The sequence below is a fragment of the Lepidochelys olivacea genome (genome assembly GCF_965140295.1).
Source record: "Lepidochelys olivacea isolate rLepOli2 genome assembly, chromosome: 7".
Taxonomy (NCBI): domain Eukaryota; kingdom Metazoa; phylum Chordata; order Testudines; family Cheloniidae; genus Lepidochelys; species Lepidochelys olivacea.
In genome coordinates, this window is record NC_140417.1 from 117,538,002 (window position 1) to 117,564,977 (window position 26,976).

At 42.6% G+C, this 26,976-nt stretch overlaps 1 protein-coding gene and 1 long non-coding RNA gene across 2 annotated transcripts in view; both read right to left on the minus strand.

The window, feature by feature from the left end:
• MXI1 (MAX interactor 1, dimerization protein) overlaps window positions 1–9,746 on the minus strand; it is an 87,133-nt gene extending 77,387 nt beyond the window's left edge. The window contains exon 1 of the mRNA XM_084635630.1: window positions 9,335–9,746. Coding sequence (XP_084491756.1) covers window positions 9,335–9,566 — 232 coding nt within the window. The 5' untranslated portion in view covers window positions 9,567–9,746. The remainder of the gene's footprint in view (window positions 1–9,334) is intronic.
• A 15,124-nt stretch (window positions 9,747–24,870) lies between these two features.
• On the minus strand, window positions 24,871–26,200 carry LOC311524481. The gene is made up of 3 exons (XR_014712565.1): window positions 26,112–26,200; window positions 25,525–25,690; window positions 24,871–24,982 (listed from the first exon to the last, which is right to left on the minus strand). It is a non-coding gene; the product is annotated as an uncharacterized lncRNA (long non-coding RNA).
• Between the last annotated feature and the right edge of the window lie 776 nt (window positions 26,201–26,976).

Consider the following 26,976-nt stretch of genomic DNA (forward strand, 5'->3'; position numbering starts at 1 on the left):
TGCCATGCTGCTGGCACAATGCTCTGGGCGGCGGGGCTGCAGAGCCGCAGCCTGACCTGGTGCTCTGGGCGGCGCAGCTGAAGCGTCGCCAGCCACCGGTGCTCCAGACAGCGTGGTCAGGGGGCAGGGAGGATTGGATAGAGGGCAGGGGAGTTCGGGGGTGTGTTTAGGGGTTGGGGCAGTCAGAGGGCGGGGAACAAGAGGGTTGGATGGGGCAGGGGTTCCGGGGGGGGGGGGGCAGTCAGGAATGAAACAGGGGATTGGATGGGGCAGTCAGGGGGATGCGGGGGTTGTAAGGGAACAGGGAGCAGGGGGTGTAGATGGGGCAGGAGTCCCAGGGGAGCCATCAGGGGGCAAGAAGCAGGGGGGTCGGATAGGAGGCGGGGAGCCAGGCCACGCCTGGCTGTTTGGAGAGATACAGCCTCCCCTAACCGGCCCTCTATACAATTTTGGCCCTCAGTCCAAAAGGTTTGCCCGCTCCTGCTTTAACCTCTAAGACCACATTCACTGCCGTTGATCCATATGTAAAGCTCTCATTGATTCAATGGGAGTTGTGCACACAGTGAAATTAAAAATTCTATCTTTGCTAAGTACAGCTTGGCAATACATATTGCATCGTTACCTCTGTATGGTAAAAAGAGTAACAGCCAATGGAAGAAGTTGCATTGAAAGGATGCTGTTGACTCACCTTCAGGGATCAGTTTTCTTCTACCTTAGAAATTACTGTTCAATAGCTAGGGACAATTCTGACGTCACCTGTTAGCCACTCCTAGCATGCAAGGTCACTAAACATAGCTAGCAACTGAAAGCCAGGCTTCTAGTAAGTTGTAGTTATTTTCTGCCAGAGGATAAAGTCAACTGTCTCATGAATGAATACCTCTGCTAGGCATCCAAACAAGGACATTAGTGTCCCAAGAAATTGTTCATTTGCACTCAAGCCTTTGAAAAGGAGCTGGGCAACAGGTGGCCATTTGTGTAATAAGCATGGTACATACTGTGTTCTGTACCTATTACATATGTGGATATTACATCAAATGAGGTCATTGCATGCTTGTGCAGCTCCTATTGACATCAGGAAGAGTCCCATGTGTACATGCTAGTGCAGAGCTGGGCCCATGTTGTTTAACACAGATCATTTTAATTTACTCTACATCCTTCTAACAGTCTTTTTATTCCACAATCCAGAGGAGTTATTGCCTCAGTCTTTCAGCCACTTTTGGATGCTGCAATTTATTTCCAGTTGTCACTGTCTTTAACGTAGAATTCCAGAGTTTACAGTATGCCAACAGGATTGCCCTCAGGAGACCTCTGATTTCTAAAAATAGCCATTGGCATTTTTCACAGGAGGTTTTTGCCCCTTTCAAACCAGGGTTAATTTTCTGGGATAGGAACAAAAAGAAAAGGAGTACTTGTGGCACTTTAGAGACTAACCAATTTATTTGAGCATAAGCTTTCGTGAGCTACAGCTCACTTCATAGGAACAGGTCATCTTGAAACCCATACCGAGATGTGTTGGCCCTGAGGTTTTGGTGGTGGTGTAGCGAGAACTATGCCAAACAGCCAGTCAGCAGTGCAACTCATTTCCCGAAGCCCAGTTGGAAAAATAACAGCTCAATTATATTCACTAGCTCTAATACAGTGTACTAAATGGAGAAACAGATCTTTCTAATGAAGCAATAGCACACCCAGACATGGCTGCCTCGTGCACATTGTTTTGTGGAGCATTAAGAACTTTGATAAGGTAAAGTGAATTTAACCACTGTAAGGGATTTTAATGCTGGTGACAGGTTCTGGACTGTGGAGCTCTCTGGTTAGCCCAAGAACATGTGCAACTCAGGTAGTGGTGATGCCAACATCTCTATAGTGCTCCATGGACACCTCATCTCTGACCTAGAAGGATCATCAATAGGAATAAACAGGCAGTACAGTCTCCACGTGGCCCATTCGATCCTTGACTCCTCTGCTATTAATCACCATGGTGATGGTGTCCGCGATTATAAACATGTCTAGGGGGAACTGCAGAGAAACCATCAACTCATTTCTCATAGGCCAGTGAACTGCTAGCACACTACCAACCTGCCCTACAGGTGAAAGGCTCCATACCCTTGAATTATTAATCCCCTGTGAAGAAAGTTTGTGACAGTGTTTTAAATCTGTGTAATGATTAGTTAAGCATCAATTAGCTTGGTATGTCAGGCAGGGAACATATGTTGACAGAGAAGAATAGCTGGCAAACTTGATCTTGCTACTGCTGAGGTCATCTTCCTGACTCGGTGCTCCGACTATACTACCTTCTATTAAACTCCCTCCATTGGCTTCCCTTCTTCCACTGCAGACACAAACTTCTTGTCCTTGTCTTATTACTTTCAGAGCCCTTCACAGTTTAGTCTTCTCTTATCTGCCCGGTAATCTTAATTGTGAGGTTAACTCCTGCCCTTCACTCTGCCCATGATGCCAGCCTCCATCACCTGCCTCTCCACCTCTCCCACAAGCACCATCACGCTTTCTTCCCATCCACATGAGGAAAATTCCCAGCAAAATCCATAAAGCCACCACCTTACCCTCCTTCATGCACTCCTCAAAATGCACCTCTGCAGTAATGCATAGAGAAAACTGCCACTTGATAACAGCTAGGCAGGAGGTGAGTTGTGATTGCTGCTCCTGGCTGGCTAAGAATTCCTATTATTTTTTGTTATCCCATCTCCTTCACTCACTCCAGTCTGTTTGTTTGTCTCATCTATCTGCTATGCCTTATCTTTTAGTGGGTAGCCTCTTTGCGGCAGGGACTGTCACTCTATATGTTTATACAGCACCTAACACAACAGTGCTGTACCTGGTTGTCCTTTAAAGGCTAGCATAATATAACCATTAAATAATAACAATCTGATCAAAAAGAGTGGGAGAGGTCCAGTGACATCAGCACAATGCAGGGAAGGGGAGACATGTTGATGTTTATTACCTTGAATTTTGCTGCAATAGCCATCATTAGCATCACACTTTCTGCTCTTTTCACCTATCCTATTGCTGGTTGGTGCGTTTAGCCTGTGAAGATACATGAGCAGACATCACCAATGCCTTTGTCATCTGGTCAGCAAAGGGTACACAGAGTAATAGTTCCTGCTTTGGCAGGCTAAAGGGCATAGGATCATTTTGGTACAATAATCTGAGCTGAGACCATAAATCTCTGTCCAATAAGACTGAGAATATACTTTTAGATACATCTCTTCCCTCTACACCGTTAGTATACTAGGGTCTGTAATGCTGAGAGATCGTCTCCTAATTCAGATAGCCTTTTTCTTTGTTTGAGAGCAACACACTAACTGCACAATCCATCTGTTTTATGACAGTCGTATTTTGAACTGTAAATAGAATACAGCACAGGGTTGTTGCAGTTTTTTGAATAATGAACCATTTGTTGAAAGGGAGTTTAGGCCTGAAATTTAGATAGTCTAAATATAAAAAATTGAAAGTTTTTGCAAAACCTGCCACTAGTAGTAGAAATATTTTCATGATTATTAATATTATGGCAAATTTCAATGAAAACAGAGGGTTTTTTCCTTCGGTTGGTTTGTGTTTGTTTTTTGTCTGGATATAAATATTCCCCATCAGGTTCCTCAAACCTAAGTCCTCCAGTTTTGTGTCAAGATGGTGCTTGAGAGAGTGGAACTGACCTGTCTATTTTCATGTTCCCAGCTGAGTGAAATGCAGAAACTAAACAAGGAAATTGGTAAGAATTATAAAAATGGGGGGGGAGGGAGGAGGGGAAAATAAAAAACACCCCAACCACTAGGTGTTATGAGCCACAAGGGTAAGGAAATCTCTGTTTTAAAAATATATAATTTTGACAGTGTGCCTTTAAGATAGATCCTAGATTTTGTTATTATTTTTTAAAAAACAGCAGTAGTAGATTTGATTCCCATAATAGTCATCGTCAGGGTTTTTTACATAAGGAAATAGTTTTTTGCAAGGTACTATGTAGGTTTTCTCTACTCGATATCTAGATTGTTTATATATTCAGATGTCTTGTCATTTGTAGAGACATATTGCAAAATAATTATTGACGTAAAGAAATAAGTGATTTTAGCTATTTAAAATATGAATATGCACTTTGTTCTTTCATTTATTATTAGCAAAACCATATTTTAGCACTTAGAAGCTGTAGCTTTCAATTAATGCCCTCTGTGGCTTTGACAGAAAGGCAGCTTCTCTGAAACATGATCACTTTCTTTTGCAGCTTGTATGGATAAAGCTCTGCCTACTAAACAATGGCATCCTATATTAAAAACTGCATGGCAAATGTGCAGCTGCTCAATGACAGTGACTGCTAATAAGAGCAGCCTTCTCAACGAAGATATACGGTAATTAATTTGTATAGTGCCATTCACAAACATTGTAATGGGCTTCACAAAATTAAAACAAACAGAAAGCACAGCAAAGTGCTGCAAGCATTTCGTAAAGAGGTGGGACACTTTAGTTTTGATTCTTAAAGTGATGATCGTGTCCAGGTGCACCGTTGCGGGGGGACGGGCAACTTTAACCATGATTCCAAGGGCTACTTAGACACCCAAAAACTAGGTTTTTTGCTGATGATAACTTAGAAATTAACTGACAGGAGCATTGTATCTAATTCCTATATAAGGAAAGGAAAATATATACAAACACCAATTAAAGCCATATTTTAAATCCATATGTAAGTTTAGAACAATCAGGAGATAATAAAGCAAGATATTCCCAAGCCTTGAGGTATCAGTTTTGGGGCATTGCTGCAGATATCAGAAACCTAAGTTTGATACTTTGTATATTACCTTTAGTAGAGATAAATAAAATCTGCTTACTTTCTCTAACAGACACACTCTGTGTTACTGCCATTATATACTCTGTTTTAATCAATTGTTTTTCATTCCACTAAAAACATATTTACTTATATTAAAATTAAGTTGTTATGTTTTTTTCCTCTTTTATTAAGATCGGAAATTTATTTATTATTTTGGCATGTATGTTTACCAATCACAACCATGTATGTGACTCACTAACATTTAATTCCATCATTACTATTAGTATCAGACTTGGAACCACGTTTATTTTTGTGGAATTATTTTAAGTTATTTTACAGATATAACTACATATACAAATTTGAAAATAAGCAACCATCTGCACGGTGTCTAAAGTTATGTTTACTAGATGATTTTTTAAAACTGGCACTGCTAAGGTGAGTACAAGCTAAATTTACATTCTAGAAGGATACTGTTATTTGACTGTACCATTTTAAATAAATGAGCAACAAAGCACAATATGGTAATAAAAGTAATAATGATAATTACTCCATCCAGGACAGGTCAGGCATTTTAGAACTCACTATTCAAAGAATTAAATTTAAGCATAAGATGGAAATAAAATTATGAAACGGACAGACCAGTCAGAAAAATAACAGTACTGTAATCTCTAACGAACTTTGAAAGAATACAATTACATTGCGCATTTTGACAGGTAGTACCAAGTAACAACACCACCACCTATGTGTATGTGTTGGGGGTGTGTCAGAGAGACTGTGTATGTGAGGGGGGGGAATGCATGAGGGAGATTGTGTATGTGTCAGCGCACTGTCTCTTTAAGCTGAGTTCTCAGGCGGGAGAAAGCTTGTTCAGTACAGCAGCCCCCTTCCCCCCAACACCCACTCCTGGGCCCGAGGCACCGACCAACGCAGACAGGCTCCCTATCCCCCCAGCCCAGCTCATTGGAGACTAAGTACAGGGGAGGGGGAGGGGGACGGGGACTCTACACAGGGATCAGGAGGCAGGCTCCTGGTCAGAGCAGCTTGGCCAGCAGCAGCTGAAGGGGGCAGCTGCTGCAGACAGCGCATGGGGGCGGCATCTTCCCTCCTGCAGTAAACTTCACGCAAATGTATTAAATTTAGGGGGAGGGTGGGGCAACTGCCCCCTCCGCCCTCCCTAAATGGCGCTCCTGATCATGTTTGACAAGACAGGAAAAGAATCCCACCAGATGGGTGCTCTGTTTTTCTCTCTCTCCAAAAAATCTTAACTAGTTCACTCTCCCCTCTCCATAAAATGCATCTAACGGAAGTACAAGAGCATCGTGCATTTGAGGAAGAACCATTTGCACGCACACGGTGCATAAACATGATCTGTTGCACAAGCGGCATAAAAGGACGCAGGCCAGCTGTACCACAAAAGGCAGCATTTCGTCACCTGTTTTATACTAACATAAAGATCTTGACGGTCCTAATCCGCTGCACAGAACAGGATGGGACTGGGATACACCTTGGCAGGCACCTATCGTTCCCTTGTTATAACAAAACCCACTTTAACTTAGCGAGCAATACAATGTCCAGCGTTGTCCCTGCCACTTTAAGCAGGGACTATGACATCATCTGACTACAACTCCCAGCAAGTACCCTGCTCTGCTGCTGGTGCCACCCACTAAACTCCAGGCTCAGCAACGCGTGACGTCAAGGAGGACACAGGCGCTTCCCATTGGCAGAGAGGCCCGCCAGAACCACGCCTGTTAAGTTCGGTCAAGTCCAGTCAGATGAGGAGTTTGTCTCCATGTGGAAACCATGTGGCTCCGATTGGAAGGAGGAGCCTAGGATCAACTGATGATGGGAGCAGGCTGTAATTCAGGCTGGGAGACAGAGTGCACCTGGGGCAGCGGCAGTAGAATGGATTGTGGCCTCGCCCTCAAAAGAAACTTTGGAAGAGGGGTAGGACAAGAAGGGACACAGTCAAGTAGTTGAGGTCCAATATTTATGTCTTGTTAAAAAATAATAAAGCCTCCTGCATAGAAATATTGTCACCCAACTTAGAAAAAATATACACATATGTTTCAATGATCATAGACTTTGGTGTAGATGTAAACATTTTCCTGGGAGTCCTGCAACCCCAAACATTCGCTGCACTGGACTAGTGCATCAGGAACAAACAGTGAAACTGGCCAGCCTCGTTTTATTGTCCAAACTAAGTAGACAGCGCAAAGAGTGAAACAGCAGCAGAAAAAAATGTAAAGGAAACAATTCACTCTCTTTTCATCATCTGAGGCATTATTGACACACAAAGGGTAGTTGCTTTGGGTTTTCTTCAATCATATGTACTGATTGCAGTTGTAAATACAGACAGGATTTTTGTGTGTATTTTTAAAAAATATTAATTTGATAATGTTCCCTTTAAAAAGAATGGCTCCTGACTGTTTTAAAAGAAGTACTTTTTGCAAACTGTTAGCTGCATATTAGGATGTTAAGCAAGCCAATTCCCCATAGCATGCAGAATACATTTAATTCTTTAATGCAGGCTTTATCTGCAGAGATACCTTCTCCCCCTCCAGAGAGGTGTTAGGGATGGAGGTGGGATCTGCTGGCTGCAGTTTAACATTTAATATTTCAAATGCATAATACTAGATAATTCCTATAGCCCTTCAGGAGATGCACCAGATCTCTCAGCAGACAGCGGCTGTAACAATATTTTGCATGGTCTCATGCCAGAGAGAGAGATAGAGACCAGAGAAAGACTATCATCAGAGGGGAATTCTGTGGCTTCAATTGTGTCTCAAGTCCATATTTCTGAATCCTAGTTACACAAATCTATTGATCCTTCTTCAGTCTGTGCCTCTCCCATTACTCTCTGACAGTCATAACAAAATGAAGAAAGAGGAATAACTAAAACAGGGTCAAAAATAAGTGTCTGGGTGGATATTTAGTGTGTGTTGTTGTAGAGAACTGCAGGCAATTTGCCCTGATTCAGAGATTGGGAGGCAGGTCTGATCCAGTTATTCTAGTTACTTGCACTACCACCTGCGCTAATGAAATGAGGTGACCAATAAAGTGATTAACCTCGCTCTAGCCAAGTCCTTTATAGTGACATCCACCTCGCACATTTTTCTACTGGCTACTTGGCTAGTTTTGCTTCTTGCCTACGTGACTGTCCCCATGCGTAGGGGAGAGAGAAAGAAAAACAAGGACGTGTCACTCAGTTAACTACACTATTCTTCCCCACTTTGGTGACTCCCCTAAACTGGGGAAACGGCCCTGGATCAGTATAAGACCCCTTGTTTTGGGAGACGAAACTGATTTTGTATGTGGACCCCTTCCCCCCCCCCCCGAACTACTTCCATTGATGCCAAGGCATTAGTTAACATTGATTCCATTGACTGATTCCAGCATCAAGCTTCCATTGATTCCGAGGTATTAGCCCCTTTTTTTAAAAAGCCCTATTACACCATCCTTTAGGAAACAATTCTCTATTTACACACACACTTCCCCCACTCCCTATAAAAGAGTCTGCGATCAACAAAGGCTTGGCTGATATAATTGCAATTGAAACATACAAAGATAATTTTTTCTGGGGGGACGGGGATACTTTATCTAAGGAACATTTCCTCGAGCCAAACAATCCCCCCCCCTTAAATACAGATCAACAACTTAATTCGGCAGGGAGCTAGGTTTGAATTAGGACTTTGGGGGGGGGTGTTTTTTTATTGCGGAGGCTGACACGGTGCATCTGATCATTTATTTTCTTCCTTCGCTGACCTTCAGTGTTGTGAGGCTAGATTAAACACCAGCTAGGCTATTTATTTCCTGCTGTTATTGTCTATTGGTTGTGCTCAGAGACGTTGCAAACGTATGAATCGTTCTGGATTATTTATTTTTTGCTGACGAGTACACTACCCAAGGTGGTGGCGGTGGAAATCCCTTACTACATATAATTACCCCCCCCCCCCAGTAATTTGTTATTCGGTTCAGACTGCTTTAAAAAATCTGGAAAAGGAAAATAAAAGCGTTCGCTTAGCTTTAGGGGAGAGTCGAAATATGCACAAGATATTTAATTAAGCTCTCGAACTGTTTATAATTTGGTTCCCTGCTTGATCATAAAGTTTGCTTCAAACTGCTCCCCCCCCCCCCGTTCAAAGCCTAGTTTAGTCCATTTTTGATGCATTTTACACTTGTCTTTGTATTTATTGGACTATGGTTGGGATGAAAACATGCGTCTCTCTCTCTCCCTCTATATAGACACACATACACAAAATATTGAAGGCCAGTGTTCTTGGGTCTCTTAAAAACAAACAAACAAATTAACTTTAGCCTAAACACATGATTTTAAATTAAGAAACTTGGTGCATTTTTTTAATGGCTGGCCCCCGGCCCCTCCGAATATCACTGTCTGGTTGTCATGAAACTAACAGTTTAGTCTCGTCTGGCAGTCAGAGCCCAAGTAGCTTTCTCTCTTTGTTACATCTTCATACGCATTTTCTGTTGTCATCAAACATTCCTGCTCTTTTCCTCTTTAAGGAAAAACAGAAGGGGGAAGGGAACCAAACCAAAACTTACTTTTATTCTCCTTCTCGATTTTCTCCAAGTAGCTGGCTGCTTCTAGCAAGATCTGCACATTCTGCAGGAAAGTGTTGATCTTTTCCATGGAGTCCCCACTACTGTTGAAAATATCACTGAATGGGCACCTGGACATTGCTGCTGCTGGCATTTCTTGCTGCTGATCTAAAGAAGAATCCAAAACATCACCCTCGCATTTCAGTTCTTTCCTCGGCCGGCCACGTTTCCCCATTGCTTTTGGAAATTCAAACTTTAAAATTTAAAGCTCTTTCCCCGACTTCTCTTGTTCCACTGTCCTTGTTGCAGTTTGTGTGTGTGTGTGTGAGAGAGAGAGAGAGAGAGAGAGAGATTGAATGAATCAAGGGACCTCCTGACTTTGAGACTCCGCTGTGGTCCTAGTGCTAGTTGAGTTCTAAACAATAAAGGGGAATGAAAAGAGTGACTTGATTTTATTTTAATTTGAACTGCTCTTCACTCGCCGTTTAAGTTCATAGCAATTTTGCTTGGGCAGATAGTAAGTACATCATCAGGCCCTGTAAATTCAGGCTAGACTACACAATGTTAATCACGCTTGGGGGGGGGGGGAAGATGTTGGATGGAGTGAATTTAGAATACCTTGTAGTTTGACTATGGAAGATTAAAAACTACTGCCTCGTGCTTTTTCTCAGTCCTACATATTCTGGGTTCACCTTTCAACTGCAAAGTTGTTTTTTCTGCCCAGTGAAAAAGTTTCACTATATAAACCTCTGAGATTTTCAGCTACCATCTCATACAATTATAATAAAGAGAGGAAATATTTTCCCTACTGGGCCAGCTATATACAGCACTTTATACATTCTGATGAAACCTACAAAAAACAGACCCACCCAGTTGCTTCTGCTCTTTGTATGGATACTAAAGGTTACCACCTTTGTCTTGTCTTTTGGGGCAGGGACTGACTCTTACTATGTCTTCATACAGTGTTCAGCACACTGGTACTCTGGTCTCAGCTGGCACCTCCAGTGTCCTGTTACTATGCTACATACCAACTGTGTATTTTCCATCCCAGAGCTGCCTGCACTCTAGTGGTGTTTGTATGGTGACTAGCACAATATGGCCCCAATCCGTCAGTGGCTTCTTCGTGCTATTGCAATAAAACTAAAGATTAATAATAATTTACAGTGAGAAGCATGTTGTGATAATAATTTATAGCGAGAAGAATGTTAGAATAGTGTGAAGCATGTTAGGGTGTGCGTTATAAACAAAATGATTCTTAGCTTTAGAACAATGTTTCCATGTGTGCCCTCTCCATTTTACTATTTTTAATCTTGAGGCAATCTGAAAAAATTGTTTGTGAAATTGATCAAAGTATAGAATAGATAGGCAGTGTGCATGTGGCAGCTCCCTTCTTTCTTCCATTGATACCTCTGATACTCTCACACTGTTTTATGTGAGGTTGTGTAGACAAACATCACCTAGAGACTAAATTGAGAGCACCACATTTGTTAAGTGGGGGAAAGGGTTGTACAGAAGCACACTAGAACAGCTTGGCCTACGTTTTCAAAGCGATTAGTGATCTTGGGTGCCTCTGGTTTTGGATGTCCAATTTAAGGCCTGCTTTTTAGGTGCTCAGTAGCCAAGATCAGCCTCAACCCATGACAGAATCATTCAAATACTTATGCACCCAGTGGCACTACTGACAGCTGTAGAGCTATCCAGTTTAACCGTAATCTGTACCCTGATAATTTAGGCTCTGATTAGGCAAGGTACTTAAGAACGTGCCTAACTTTACACAAGCCAGTAGTTCCATTGAAGTAATGTGCTTAAAGTTAGACATATGTTTAAGTACCTTGCTGAGAGACTAAGGGAGTTAGTTTTTAAAAGATTTGCTATTACTACATAGTAATGGTTACGTAGAACACTACAGTGTCATTGAAGGGCCATATACAAGTGGACAAAGTACTAGAGAATAGTATATACAATGAAGGTTGTGCGACGGCAGCAGGCAGTAGATCTGTGATCTCATAGATCTCGCCCATCTCTTATTTCTATAAATTTATGCATAATATTTACCCAACTTTGTTACTACTATTTATTATTTGTATTACAATAGGATGGACCTGGGTCCCATTGTGCTAGGTGCTGTACAAACACAGAACAAAAAGACAGTCTCTGCCCTAAGGAACTCCCAATCTAAGTGTAAGACAAAAATGTGGATACAGACAAACAGGGGGCCACAAGGAAACAATGATGCATCAATTACCCTCCTTTAATTCTTTACTAATCAAGTCCCTTATTAGCTGCTCCATTATCTTCCCTGAGATCAATGTCAGGCTGACAGACCTCTAATTAGCTGAGTCATCCTGTTTATCCTTTTTAAAAATTGGCATAACATTACCTTTCATCCAGTCTTCTGGAGCTTCCCCAGTGCTCCAAGACTTATTGAAAATCAAGATTAATGGTCTACAAAGCTCTTAAACCAACTCTTTAAAAACTGTTGGATGCAAGTTATCTGGACCTCTGATTTAAACATGTCTAACTTTAGTAGCTTCTGTTTAACATGTTCCAGAGATACTCATGTAATGGAAAGAGTATTACCATCACTATATGATGAGACTAAATAATCTGTTTTTCCCCCAAGTGCAGAACAGAAATATTTATTGAACACTTTTGCATTTTCTGGATTATTAATAATTCTACCATTTCCATCTAATAGTGGACCAATACCATTGTCAGGATTGTTTTTTTTCCTAATGTATTTTAAAACCTCCCTTTTATTGTCCTTATCTCTGCTAGCCATAGATTTCTTCTTGTGTTCCTTTGCTTCCCTTATCAATTTCATGCAATTTCTGATTTATGTTCATGACTAGCAACTTCTCCCTTCTTCCTTTTGTTATATTTTTTGTAGCTGCTTCACTTCCCCTCTAAACCTGATCAGCTTTTAACCAGAATGGCCTTCTTCCTCAGTTGTGGGATTTGGCCTTTTTGGGTATCTAATAGGATGCTCTTAAATTATTCCCAATTATCATTCATGCTATGCAGGAAGAAACCGTAAGATTTAGACCCAGTCTGCATGTGAGGATCTAGAGAGAGGTTTGAGTCAAAGATGACACCCGGGCAGGGCTGTCCCTAGCTATTCTGGGGCCCTACGCAGCCCCCCTGTGGGGGAGGGGCAGGCCTCTGCAGGGGGACAAGCTGGCCCCAGGCCACCGTCGGAGGGGCCCAGACCTCCATGGGGGATCAGACACATTCATTATATAGAGCAGGTTTTTCTCAAACTGTGGGCAGTGTCTGCAAGGACCCAGAACTCTTCTTTGTCCTTTGTATTTACTACCTCGAAAAGAAGAAAGTGCCAATGGCTGCTTAGGATTTTGGACCCCCTGTGCACCTGTCCTGGCTCCACTTGCAGTCTCTCCTTGACACCCAGCCAGGGTGCAGAGAGTGAGCAGGGATTCCACTGCAGGGACTCTGCCTGGCCATTGGAGGCATCGCTGTGGTGCTGATACTACCCAGCATGTGTGGTGGGTGAGTAATGGCAGTAGCGATGGGTAACCATGGGACCTTGCCAACAGGGGCCATGAATGCAGGGATGGCCACTCAGGCAGAGAAAACCCAGTGGTGGGGATGGGCTGGTGGGGGATGGGGTCTTCAAGGGGAACAGACTGGGGGCATGGGGGAATGACCAAATAGTGGGATGAGCTGGGGATGAGGCAGCTCCCCTTAAAGGCCTGTTCTTATAATCCCATTCAGCCACCCTCCCCAGCATGTGCCCCCCAACGGAACCCTGCTCCCCTGGGGGAGGGATTTCTTGGTCACCCTCCAGCTCCAGTTTGGCTCAGTCTCTCCCCACCTGGCTAAACTCAGCATAGAGACAAGCTCATCCAGCCTTGTGGGACCTGTGCAGGTAAGTCTTCTACAGCCAGATATACCTTAGTTGTCTAGTGCTTCATTAACAGCTGACCTGTAGGAAAACTGTGTGCTCAGGACATGGGGAAGTGGGGCCTGAGCCCATCTGCTTTGATAAAAATGGGGCTGAATGGTCAAGATTTTGGGGCACCCTGACATAGAAGGACTGAAGAATAAAAAAAATACATATATGTTTGAACCATTGGAGTAATTCTGGGAAGTCTCACAGAAGGAGCACGTGGGGAGAATGATCTGGAGGAGGAAGAAGTAGGCATATAGCACACTGACATCAGGAGTGTGTTACATGCATGGGGGCACTGTGCAAGAAAGCAGAAAGAGACAAGCCCAGGGAAAAGATAGTGTAGTGAGAGGACATAAACACTAAACACAGACGCAAAAAATTGTTAAGGCATGAAGTGTTGCAGCATTGCTAATGCCATGTATTTAAAAATCAGAAGTCAGGACCCCAAAATCACAAGATTGACTTAAAAATCATGACATTTTAAAAAATAATAAATGTTGGGCTCTTTTTATTTGCCTTTTAGTTTCTGAGCTTTCACAAGGACCCTGTTTTCAAGTCTTTCTCCACAGCCATGAGGGCTAGAAACTTCTTTCTTTCTAAAATGAAAGCTGAAATTTGCTTCTCTTGACTCCAGCAGCTGGTATGTTCAGAAAAACACCCAATATTGTGAGACCCACAATACGATCACAAGAGCTGGCAATACTGTGTTGACAGAGCATTTGATCTGCTGCCTAACTGGAACATATCTTGTTCAGAAAGCATATTGCTTCAGCATTACTTATCTGTGCTGGAAGTTCCGGGTCCCTTTGAGCAACAACTTGTGCCATCTGTTTCCCTCTGTGTTGTGCAACAGAGGGGAGCGTGCTCCTGAAGATCACAGACTGAGATCAGAGGGCCTGTCTCTCCTCTCAGCGAGGCCAGTTTTACGCCTCTGAACATCAATTAAAATTGGTTGCGCCCAATTTCAGCAGCGTAAATGGAAAGAGAACCAAGCTCAATATTTTCAGAACATATCAGGTAAGTGTTAAGTTTCCAGGGGAGAGTCACAATAAATAAAACAACAACATGAAGTGTCTTTGTTCTAACTCTAGACAGTTTAGAAAGTCTAATAGTACAGGACAATATGTTGCTAGCGAACACCATGAGATCCAGAAACCCAAGGATTATTGTGTGCCTATATTGATTTTGAATGGCATGCTTTACTGTTCTGTGATTTTGTTTTTTCATATCCTAGTGCATAATCATGTATAGCGACTGAAAACAAAGCCATCAATTTGAGCAAAAATATTGGACCAGGTCAGTGGCTGGGGTAAACTGTCCTAACTCCACCTGAGGATCTTTCCCAGCATCTGTAGTTGTACCACAGATGTTTTTAATCCAGTTCAACAAATACGTGCATTGCTGCATATAAAGCTCTATTCAGTGCAATGGCAGCGATAGATGTGGTGGTATTTGTTCACTGGGTACTAACATTCAGAACAAACATTTGTATTTTTTAAAATCATTTCTTCATGGAGGGCCAGGCAGCAGCACTGCTGTCTGAACTCTGTAAAAAAATAGAAAGGCTTGGGCTAGACATGAGCGTGTTTTCTAGCTGGAATAGTAGAAAGCTCCCCCCACTCTTAGCTTCCAGACCTTGGTAGTATTTTTCATTCAAAGAATGAAAGCAAGCATGCAAAGTATTCCATTTAGGAATATTCACTTTGTTCTAACTTCCTGATCCTCACTGATGCCATCTTGGGTGTAAATTGCTGGTATGAAACACAAATCGCAGATTTTGAAGGGAATATTTTAAAGTATGTAATTAAAAATGACTGTGGATTTTCTCTCAGCAGAGGATCTTTGATGCACCTGTTCTCTCTCTCTTAGGAATAATCCCATTCTAATCCTTTTTTAAAATTTCACCTGCCTTTAAAAGTCTGTTGCTGCCCTTTTGAAAGGATGAACCTGTTTTTCTAGTGATAATTACAATGACCATCTGTCAATGGCAGACATTTCACTCCATGCAATAATGATAATATTAAGATGAAAAAAAGAATTGGTTTGGGTTGCTGTGACATCTATTTCCATGTTTTTCTATGAATTAGTATTAATATAGTGATAGAATATTATTACTGCTACTATTATTTTGGAATAAACATCACTCTGATGATTTACCAATATCAATTTGTGACAGACGTGTGGTGACTGCTAAAGGGCTCAGAAATTCCCTTGACCTTTAAGTGCATGACCTGATCATGCTCCCATTATTATGTGTATTGCAAGAGCATCTAGTCATACACCAGGACCCCACTGATGCTCCCTACCCCAAAGAACTGATCTGTGCATGTAGGAGACCCTGCATATGTGGCCCATACCACTTCAGTACAGAAAGTGGAGGGAAGTGACCTCCGCTGACTCTACGGCAGGTTGAAAGCATTGTTATTGTTTGCTAAGAACAATAGCCAGGATAATAATTTATTTTCTGGGACTTGTTTACACTGTAGCTGCTGCCTTTCCATTTCCAAATTGATCAATGTATTTATTTTATGTTTCTGTTTCCAACAAGAGGTTCTGAGTATGTATACAAAAACTTACTGTCTAGACACAGTGTTCATTGGCAATGTCACACTAAATGAACTCAGGCCTGGATCCTCAAATCCCATTGATTTCATCGCAGCTAGGCCGCTCAGTACCTTTGAGGATCTGGGTCTCAACCTCCATGCCACGTCCTTCATTGTTAGCATCATCTTTTGCTGACATCCAGTTGTGCTTACCCCTGTACTGAACATGGATGTCAAGTGATGCTCTGGCTCATAGAACTTCCAGACTATGGCCCTTAACGTGCCTGTTGCTGCATGTTTAGGAGACCCCTGTGCACACATGAAGTCCCATTTGATCTCAGTGTGGGTCCATACAGACGCAGGGATCCACTAGCACAGAGTGGATTGCCGGATTGGGGTCTTAATAATCACCCCCCTTCCCGCAAGACATTGAGGGCCAAATCATGACTCTAGTGAAGTTGATGGCAAAATGCCTATTGATTATAATGGGACCAGGAGCAGATGAAACTTACACTGTGCCTTAAATGACAACAGACTTGGGCTCTGACAGACCAGTGGAGGAAATGTATTCCAGAGTCAAGGGGCTTCCACGGAGGGCATCCTGTCCATGGGCCCCAGGCATTCAAACCTAGAGACTATTATTATCAGCAGTGCCACAACTGATGTCTAGAGTCATAGTGGTACATAGAGAGAGTGGGAATTTCCAAGATACTCAGGACCAAGCTGGCCCTTTAAGTCTGTGCAACGCAGCCCACATTAAATCTTGATGACACTGTCTGTTCTACTAACATTACCCCTGCTGTAGTGGTTTACTTATGGAAAAAAGACATTATTAATCAGCTCTTTCCCTTGTTAATATGGAAAGGCTGCTGAACATAAGGTAGGAACAAACAGTAAATCTATGATTTATTTAGAGTTAATAAAAGGTATAGAGAGGTAATGTTTGTACAAGTTTACACCAGTGCTGTCTTCTCTTTTTTCAAAAAAGCACAGATAAAATCCAAATGTTTTCCACCTCTAGTCAGGAACACATAAAAGAGCAGCACTATTATCATTTACTTTTCTTCTAAAAGGTATTCAATTTCTTCCAAAACCTTTAAAGATACATTTCCAACTTGGCCTCTAAAGCTGAACCCCCACATTTTGCACAGGCAGCCATTTGGCAGAAGATTGTGGGATTTTAAAGATCCCTTTGGAAATTTGCCATTGAAAGTTGCTCATTAACACATACACCTTAAGCCCTATCTACACTGGAACTTTGCCCCAAATCCAGCAATCGATTGCCACCCACTAATGTGGCTCATTTCCACTTGTGCCAACACACAAGTGTCAACAAAGGAAGGCAGGATTTGCACTGATGGAATTTATCCTGGTAGCAGGCAGGAATAAATTCACGAGGACTAATCACAGGTTTCCTTATTGACACTTGGGGGTTTCCCTCATGCAGTTACATCAGTGGCTGAAATTCCCGGTGTAGGCAAGACTTGAGTAATACTGTACAGAGGGCCAACACAGGCCAATTCAATCCTGCTTAAGCCCTCAAAATATGACTTAAGTGGTGTATAAGCCCTCTGCACAGCAGTGAATTTCATCTATAGATGACAGAACAACTGTTCTGTTACCTGATACTCCTGAAACTTTATTTTATTGGCACACCATGGTTTTCCTTTGTGGTTTCTTGTATCCTTACTTTTTTAGGACCCTACAAGCTCACATCAATTCTATTTTCTCTTTTCTTTAATGCTCAAAATGTCACTCATGGGCATTTCTGGGTAAAGTGAATCAGTCTCTTCACCTGGGATACTTGGTGAGATCAGGAAACTTCTTTTGCAAGCTTTTTTTCTGATTCCACCTAAAAAAGAAAAGCAAAGTTTTACTAAAGAATTTAAAGGGAATTTGGGGGATTTTTAGAACTTCATGCAATAATGGGTTTTGACAGCCTGATCCAAAACTCAATGAAGTCTTTGTTGATTTCAGTGGGCTTTAGATCAGATACAGTTCCCAATGACTCATTCAAAATGATATAGGAGTATTTTCATTTTCTTTTCTCTCTGGTGCAAATGCAGCCTGGGCAGAAGTGGGCGCAACTTTACACCCTGTCTGGTCCTATGTCACGAGACGATCTGTAACTTCCACAAAAGCATTTCACTCTAGCGCATGTGATTTACATTCTTCTCTCACCGTAGGAATGTCAGTGCTTTCAAAAATAACTTACAAGCACATAAAGCCCTGGAAAATTAAGTTTGCCTTCCCCCCCACGATCCATCAGCTGTCCTCTACTCTGCCACAACACTGACCTCAGCCCATTGTCTGGAGGAAACTTCTTTTCAGTGAGTGACAGGTAATTCATTCTCCATCATGACTCATTCCTGGGCATTTTGAAGAGCAGAGAAAGATCACCCCCATACTCCAAATTGTTACAATGCACACAGTGGAGAGTGTTAATGTAATGCAAATGATTATCCTCTCAATGCTGGGTGAACTTGAACTGCAGCCCCAGAGGTGAATGGACAGGTCTTTTTCACCTAAACCCATGGGCCTTTTGGATTTTTTGCTTGTAATGTTGATGGGGTCTGTTCCTGCAGCCCTTACTCATGAGATTAGTCTTCACTTGAGTGAGTAGTCCTGGCATCTGGCCGAGTCTACTAGCCCGAGGTAGGTGATTGACATGAAACTCCGAGTGGTTTGCTTTCATTATGTTTCATACAAGCCTGAGTTAGTAGCACACCTGCAGTGAATTGAGTTGTCCTGCAAGAGTAATTAGTCTTTCCTCTGTTTAATTGCGAGGTGTATGAGAAATAATTGCCCCTAAGAAATAGTTTCAAAGTACCCCCCTCCTCATACTGACACGTTCAGCCATCCAATACTGTTTGTGGCACAGATGAATTTGATGCTGGGCTACATTACTGGAATTTTCATCCCATTGTAGTTGTACATGAAACCTTAAATTGTTCTTGGTTTGTGTGATTTGTGTACAGTTCAAAACTTACTTGGACCCAGGGGTTGTCTCCAAAAAACAGAAGAGGAGCCCACAAATGTTGGTTGTCATGTCAACTCTGAAACTGTGTTGTCTCAAATCGTGATACAGCTGACGTCTTTGTGAATGGCCAGCTGGGAACTTAAGTTCAACAGAGACAAACACTGAGATTTTGATCCACATCCCCCCAGGACTTTCCTTCTCCATCCCTCCCTCTCCATGGAGAACACCACCATCCTCCCAGTTACTCAGGTGTCATCTTGGAAATGGCCCTTTACCCACACATCCAAGTCTTGCCCCTTCGTCCTGCGTAACATTTCTCAGACTTAGCCTTGCCTGTATGGACTGCCAAGGCTCTTGTTCAGGCCTTTGTCCTGTTCCCCTTAACTACTGCAATCCCTTATTTAGCCTTGGAACCAGCTGCTTTCCTCCCCTCAGGTCCATTCCAAATGTTGTTATTACATTCAGCTTCCCAGCTCTTTGCACTGACCACCTCACCCCACACTGTGTGTTCCCTCATTCGTTCTGCTTTCAAAGCCTTCCACATTTTCCCCCACCCAACCTAAATCTACTAGCTTATTGAGATACCAATCTCTGCCTTCACTCTGCCAGAGAGGGCAGCTTCAATTGCCCACCTGTCCACTTCTCCCTCTAACACTCCTGCACATGGGGGAAACTCCCCTGCAGTATTGGTAAAGCTGCAACCTCAGTATGTTTTAAATCACTCCTTGAAACTTACCTCTGTTGTGATGCCCCAAAGCCCACTTCTGTCTGGCACAGGTAAAGCATGTGGCAAACTGACCTCTGCTTTTATGATAAATTATTTTTATGACCACCTCATTCACTTAACCCCTCCACCCCCATTTGTCTTGTTTTTGTTCTGACACCTAGATTGTACTCTCTCTGGACTCAGGTACAGTTTTATCTTTATTACTAGTCCTGCCATGCTTTGCACTCTTCAGCCCTGATCCTTGATTGGAGTTGATAGGCACTACTGAAATATAGATAAACAACAATGTGCCTCTTTCCATCCTTAAAGGGAAAGCACAACTGAAGCCTCATGCTGTAATGCACCAGCAGGGGAGAGGTTCATCTTTTCTGTGGATAGATTAGCTGCTAGATATTCCAGACAGGTCTGGGTGGCTCTGATGGGATCAGCTATCTTTTTAGGTAGATGGAATGACACATCAAAAGTCCTGAGATCATGTCCCTGGTGGGATGGGCCAATGGAGGGTCTAGTTCTCTGGCCACTGAAATGTGAATTTTACACCACTCTTAGGAATACATTGATTGATCCACTGTCTAAAAACAAGTCTAGGCTGGCAGATAAAGAGAAGGTCATTTGGCATTATAAGTGCAGAAAGAACCCGGACTATTTTCAGCAAGCAATTTTGCACACAATGTACTTGAGTTCTTATATCAAGCCCAATCACTGTGGCATCCATGTATCTAAGGGCCAAATTATGCCATCAGATTTACACCTACTACTCACACTAATTCTAATGGGAGCAGAATTCATTCCTTAGCAGGCAGAGAAAAAAGAAAAAAAAACACACTGTACCCAGCACTACCTTAGAGCCAGTCCAGTTGCCTTACTCATCTGAGCTGTCCCACTGAAGACAAGGGATCTGCTCGGGTGAGTAAGATAAGCCAGCGTTAGCTCTGAATTTGCCCCCTTAAAATATGGTTGGGCATTCATAAATTTTTAAGTAACACTTTCTTCCAAACTATAGCAATACCTGAAACCTCTTGCAATGGATTTTTGAATTTTTATTGCAATGTAGAATAGTTTTCCTGCTTTATGTACCATCCTGTGCATGATGTATTGAGGTTTTGCATATAGTATAGTATCTATATATAATATAATATAGATACTGAGTGGTACAAGGTGTAACTGGTCCACGCTTCACTCTAACCTTCCATGGGCTACAATGGATCCAAATAAACAGTTTCAGTGGATTCTCAGGGAGCACCAGCAACAGATAAGTGGACTGAAGAGCCAATAGCAAAGGGGTTATTAAAAGAGGCATTCCTGGAGGCTTTACAATGCACAAGTAAATCATTTGGAACACAATTAGGTGTGTTTAGGGGAAAGTGTGGAAGGAATGGCTTACTGCCCAGAGGTGGATAATCATTTCCTGAGCCTTTTCTGATTTTGACTACTTGACCACCCCAACTGACTTCATATCAAATCACCTCCTGCTCCCCGTGTTTTGATACAGGGACTCTGGTTGGAGTTCCATGACGACCGAGACTCTGTGCCAACCCCATTAAACCAAGATTCCTTTATGACTGTAAAGGAGGAGCTTGGAGCCCTGGTGACTGCAGCATTGTGTCAACTGCTGCTACAGTGATTAACCCAGCTATTTTTTTGTACAGTACTAGGCCTGAAACCACACTCCTTACACACATACACACACAGTGGTTTTAAAGGGACAACTCGTATGAGTAAGAGCTAGAGGCCTGGACCTTTATACAGTACAATAGAGTTTGTACAATGCTTCCTGATCCCTGGGGAAAAGGGAGTAGAGCATACTATTAGGATTTGTAATTACTGTATTAATGACTATGCTTTCACTCTTATTCAGTATGTTTCACCTTCAAAGCATTTACAACCTTTAAGTAACTAATCCTCACAATAACTTGTGAGGTATGGAATTATTATTCTGCCCAATTTACAGATGGAGAAACTGAGGCAGAAACATGAAATAACTCACCGCAGGACAAAGAGGGAGTCAGCATCAAGGGGCCACATTAATCTTTGGTGTAACTCCACTGAATGAGTGATGAATTTGGCCCAAGCTATTTCTTTTCACATTGACCTCTCATAAATTGAGGATCCACATATAAGACTTAAGTGACTCATTCATCCTTTCAATCCCTAATTCAACGCTGACTGGACCTTGTCTCTCTCTGAGGTAGTTAGTGATGATGGGAAGAAAAACAGTCTATAGAAAGAAAAGGCAGCAGTTATCTCAAAAGAAAATATTCTTAGAAGATTCCAGCAATGCTCTGCTGTTAACATCGTGGAGAAAACTGGATTGATGTGTTGGCACTGGGCAGGGTATACAAACATCCCTTAGTGCACATGCTGGCCATGCTATTTGGAACCTTTGCAAGCGCTGTATTTGCTCTGTATCCAGCTTGATCAAACAAAAATCAGAATGGGTCGCCCATCAGGTTGTATTGGTTGTCATTAGAAATCTGAAATCGGGCATGTGAACTCCTGGCAAACCAAACAAATAAAACCCCAAAAGAGAAAAACCACCCTCAAATTTCCCTCTCAAATTGTATCCATATAGTTTGAGTAATCCAGACGGTCTCGCTGTTCCTGTGTGTTTTGTTCTTCTAATTGTGGCAGGATTTTATTGGTGGTGGGTTGCATTTATAGCAGGAGCACATTTAATGTGACAGCATCTTCACCTGCTAATTTATCCATTCGTATTATTTCATATTTAGGTACTGTAATTCTTAGAAACCCCCTGCCATGCTCAAAGTCCCTTTTGTGCTAGGCACTGTACACATGCAGAGAGTTCCTGCCCCCAAGAGCTTACCCATCTCTCTGCATTGCACCTTTTTTGTAAGCTGATTTTATAAAGTCAGTAGGAATCCAATAAACACATGACAAACGTCAAATCAACCAACCAAAAAATAACACTTAAAAGACTTTCCAAGGGGTAAAGGCTTCAGTAAAATGATGGGGGCATGGTTTGTGTTTCCTTAATTTTAACAATAGTTTGAAATTGTCTCCCTCAAGTAGACCTTCTGAGTTGGTCAGGTTTTCCATGACTCATGTAGCCCATATTTTGGTCATCCAAGTTTCAACATCAGTTGTTCTTTCTGTATTCAGTGGGATACTGCAGCCATCCTGAGCTGGGAATTCTGTTGTCTCCTTCAACAGCATAAATTCCCTCAATGCCTAATCCCATAAGAAAGATTGCAGGAGCCTATGGGAGAGAGTTACTGCGGAGATGCAGGAACTAAGTGTGGGTATTCCCACCAAATATGCAGGAAGTAACCTGTCTCCCCACACTTCCATCAGCCTCTAGTCATTTAAAAAAAACCTTTTAAAGTGCAACTGTTCTTTAAGATGTGTGCTTGCCCTGTTGACTTTACAGCGAGTAATTAATAGTCTGAATAAGGCAGTCATTATTACTAACTCCCATCCAAATCAAAGGGAGCTATGTCTGAGTAAGCACTGAATACAAAGCAAGAAAGGACCTCAGGATTTGGGCCCATAATAACAGCACCTAATGCTCAGAACACTTTTTATGTAAAGATCCTGAAGTGCTTTACCAAATCAAACATTATCCCCATTGCACAGATGGGGAAACTGAGGCACAGAGCAGTCATGTGATTTTTACTTGTCACGTGGCAGAGCAGTTAGTGGCAGAGCTGGGAACAGCATTCATGTTTTCTGATTCACCCATGAAACAATATTGCAGCACAGGGCCCAACAGAGGGGCAAGGGTCTGGGAAATCCTCTGCTCTCAGAAACACCACCACACAGGATCAGGCTCAAAGAAGGGACCTAGACTCAGTTTTTTACATTTCTGGCCCAGTTACCATTTTGGGCTCACAAGTTCGGCCTTGGAAATAGAGAAGAGAGGAGAAGAGGGGCGGGAAAGAGAGTTCTTAGACACATTGTCAATATCTAAGCATGAGGAGGGGGAAAACAGGCCTTGGACACAGTATCAATAACTAAATAGGAGACTGTCTCAAAAAGAGCATGTGTTGCTGACAGACATCAAAGTGCTTCCATTGAAAGGAACTTACAAGAAAACAAAACCTTGAGATCAGCCTGTGTCATTAGCTACCAAATGGTTCAGCTTTGTTATTATGTAAATGACATATAGAAATACAAATTGGAAGCTTTACAGTGTAATTATTGTTGCATATTTATTTTCTTCATTTCCTACCAGCATTTCCCGCTAAACCCCTCTTATCTAACGTTGGTGAGGTTGTTTTGTTTGGCTTGTTTTCTTCCTCAGAGAGGAAAGAACAGCCATGGGAAATACAAGATTTAATGAAAAGTTTCTATTTCAATCAAATAATAATAAAACAACACACATTTCTCTGGCATCTTTCGTTTGAAAGATAAGAAGGCTTATGCTCTCTTATAGCACTGGAACTCAAAGCACTTTACAAAGGACATCAGGCACATCCCCATGTAACAGACGGGGACCATGAGGTGTAGAGAAGGGACTTGGCCACGCTCACCCAGTGACAGAGCTGGGAACCAAACCCAGAGCTCCTGAGGCTTAGTTCAATGCCCTATCCGCTAAGCCACACTGCCTCCCTGATTAAGGAAATCACCAATCTCTTTACTAGTGTTCACATTCCAGTATGCGATCCCACAAACAACTTCCCACACTGATTTCACAAAAGGGGTTAAAGTGTTTTGCCCAAGGTCATACGGGGAGACGTTCACCCCGTGCTGAGAGCCACCATAAGGCTCATACATCACTTCGGTCCTCAAAAGAGGGCTTAAACATAGGCCTTGTGCTGATCCCCTGCCCCATGACTGAATTTCACGTACAGGGAATGTGGCAGATTCATCGATCTGCAGTCCCCTGCATTTGCCACTAGACAACACTCCTTCCTCATTGGATTTAGCTAGCATTCCCCAGAGTGCCTCCAGGCTGAGCAATCCACCATTATTTTGTTAAAGGTAGAAGACTCCACGCCAAAGCAGAGGTGTTACTCTGTCTCTCATATGCTGCACTGTTACCGTTAAGTGGGCAGCATGAGGAAGGCCCAGGGCAGTGCTGTCTATGGCTAGAGGCGGCAACATGACTTTGTTATTTACTGTTGGAAACGTCACAGTACCTCTTTGAACAGCCAGTGCTACATCACAGGGAGGAAGAACCACAAGGAGAGAGTCTTGAGAAAAATTGTAGCCTTTTATTAATCTAACAAAATGAACAGTGGAAAGATCTTCATTACTTGATTTGAAGGTTGTAGGGCTCTGGGTTATTTAAACTGTATTTCAGGGGTGAGTTTATGACCACAGTTCAGGGAAGAGTACAGAGAGTGGATTGTTACCTTACCTTTGAAGCACACAGGAATTGCCGAATGACAGAACAAAGGGAATATTTAGAAAGATCAAAGCCTTTCCGGGTTTTTTGATATTGCTTTTAAGTGAATTTTGAAATGTAGCTCCTCCTTATTTCGCGAGCAACAGCTGGACAGCACAGGAGACGGTCTAACTTAGCAAGGACCTAAATGGTGAGGCACATTACACGTCAGGTGCAAGTGGGAAAGCAGTGAAACACACACCAATTTTAAACACAAAATGGCCTCTGTCTTTCCAGACAACAGAGGCCTTTGAGATTTCAAGATGAAGGCGGCAGCAGTGAGTTCTGAGACTGAGAACTGTCTGGGGTAGGGACTGTTATTTGTTCAATGTCATCCAACACAGTGGGGCCCTGATCCTGACCGGAGGCCTCTAGATGCTCTGGGAATTCAAATAATAATGATAATATGGCTAAATAAGCCATCACAATCAAGGTCTGGAAGTTAACATTAGGGGAAGCCTGATAATATACTGGCCATAGACCTCACAGCCCGATGTTCCACAGTTACTGGTTATGAAGGACAAGGAAGAGACTAATTCATGTCATACATAAATGCTCTGTGCTTGGCAGGCCATAAGTCTGGAAGCTTCTGTTTCTTTATGGAACAGGAACTGAACTCTGCCCCCAAAACTGACCTAACTCCAGGCTCAGAACGGTGTCGGTAAGATAAAGGAATACGTGCTTACCTACCTGGCCTCGGAAAACCCTGCTCCAATTTAACAAGCGTTTCTTGTGGTAGCCCTGAAGCGGAGAGTTCTGTGTGTGCCGCTCATTTGCCAGCTGTGTGGTTCAGATCTGAGTCTACACTTCTCCACAATGTTCTGAGCCAGGGCCTGGGTTTGACCCTGCAAGCTAGTAGACGGCGGTGGCAGAAACAAAACACAGGGACCAGAACTCACTTTAAAGGATAATGTCAAGATAGGCCTAGTTGTGGATTCAGCACAGACCTAGGCAGTTCCTCTCCTTTCTGTCTCCCCAGCAGCTAATATATAGTCCTTCTCCTGAGTACTGGGTGCAGGTGGTGGTGGTTGTGAGGGGCTGCTGAGCTGAGATTAACTCCTTGCTCATTAGTGATCAGAGAGGACACACTGCCCCCTGCCACAGAACCCATTTCTAGCTCCCTGCTGTTTCAGAGAGCACTGGGGTCCAAGTTGTGGGAATACACAATGAAGAAAACAAACCCCACACAAATATCTTCCCAAGATCTTTCTTTATCCAAGGAACTGGCCACAGCAGCAGGCAGCCCTGCTGTGTCATTTTCAACAGGACTTACCTTTTGGAAAGGTAAATTGGATAACCCTGTAATTGGATCTCCTCTCATTACACAAGTGGCATCTTCAAACCCAAAGGAGATAAAGTATTTAGCAGCACCTGCTGGGGAACAGCAAAGAAACAAAGCTTCAGTAATAGCAGGATCAGGTCTGTGATATTTAAATGTGCCCCCATCTACCATCTAATTTGGATGATTTAGTTGGGGATTGGTCCTGCTTTGAGCAGGGGGTTGGACTAGATGACCTCCTGAGGTCCCTTCCAACCCTGATATTCTAGGATTCTATGATACCCAAGCTGAAGTTATTTGTAGAGACGGGTGAAACAAGGGACAGTTCAGATCCGAGGTACATTTAATCAGAACCCTCAAAGTTTAGCAGGGTTTGGATACGATTTTGCTCATGTCTGGTTACTTCAGATTATGGAGTAATCTGGCATCATGGCAAATCCCAAAGGGACATAGCCTCCTGGCAGATCAAATGCCATGCAGGTCGATCTCTAGGTAGGTCCTTAAAACTGAAAATCCAGCCAGACCATTTAATGTCCATCATTGGGAATCTTATTGCGTCATCAAAGCTTTTGGTGAACAAATCCATGCTCATTGGCCATGGAGCAGCATTCCTTGTCAGACATGCTTCAGAATTCGTTGGTCTTTTATCCTAGTAATATGCCTGTACAAAGAAAGCCACTGAAACCATCTATAGTGCTGATGGAACAGTGCTGATGGAGGTGGTAGGTGGGTTTAGCTACAAAAATCCTCATTTCTGATCTTGTCCTGCCATTTAATATGAAGCAGCTGAGGAAGACAACAAAAACAGTCTGGTGTTCTTGACCTTCCTCCACGCCCACTTTTCACTGCTGTACGATAG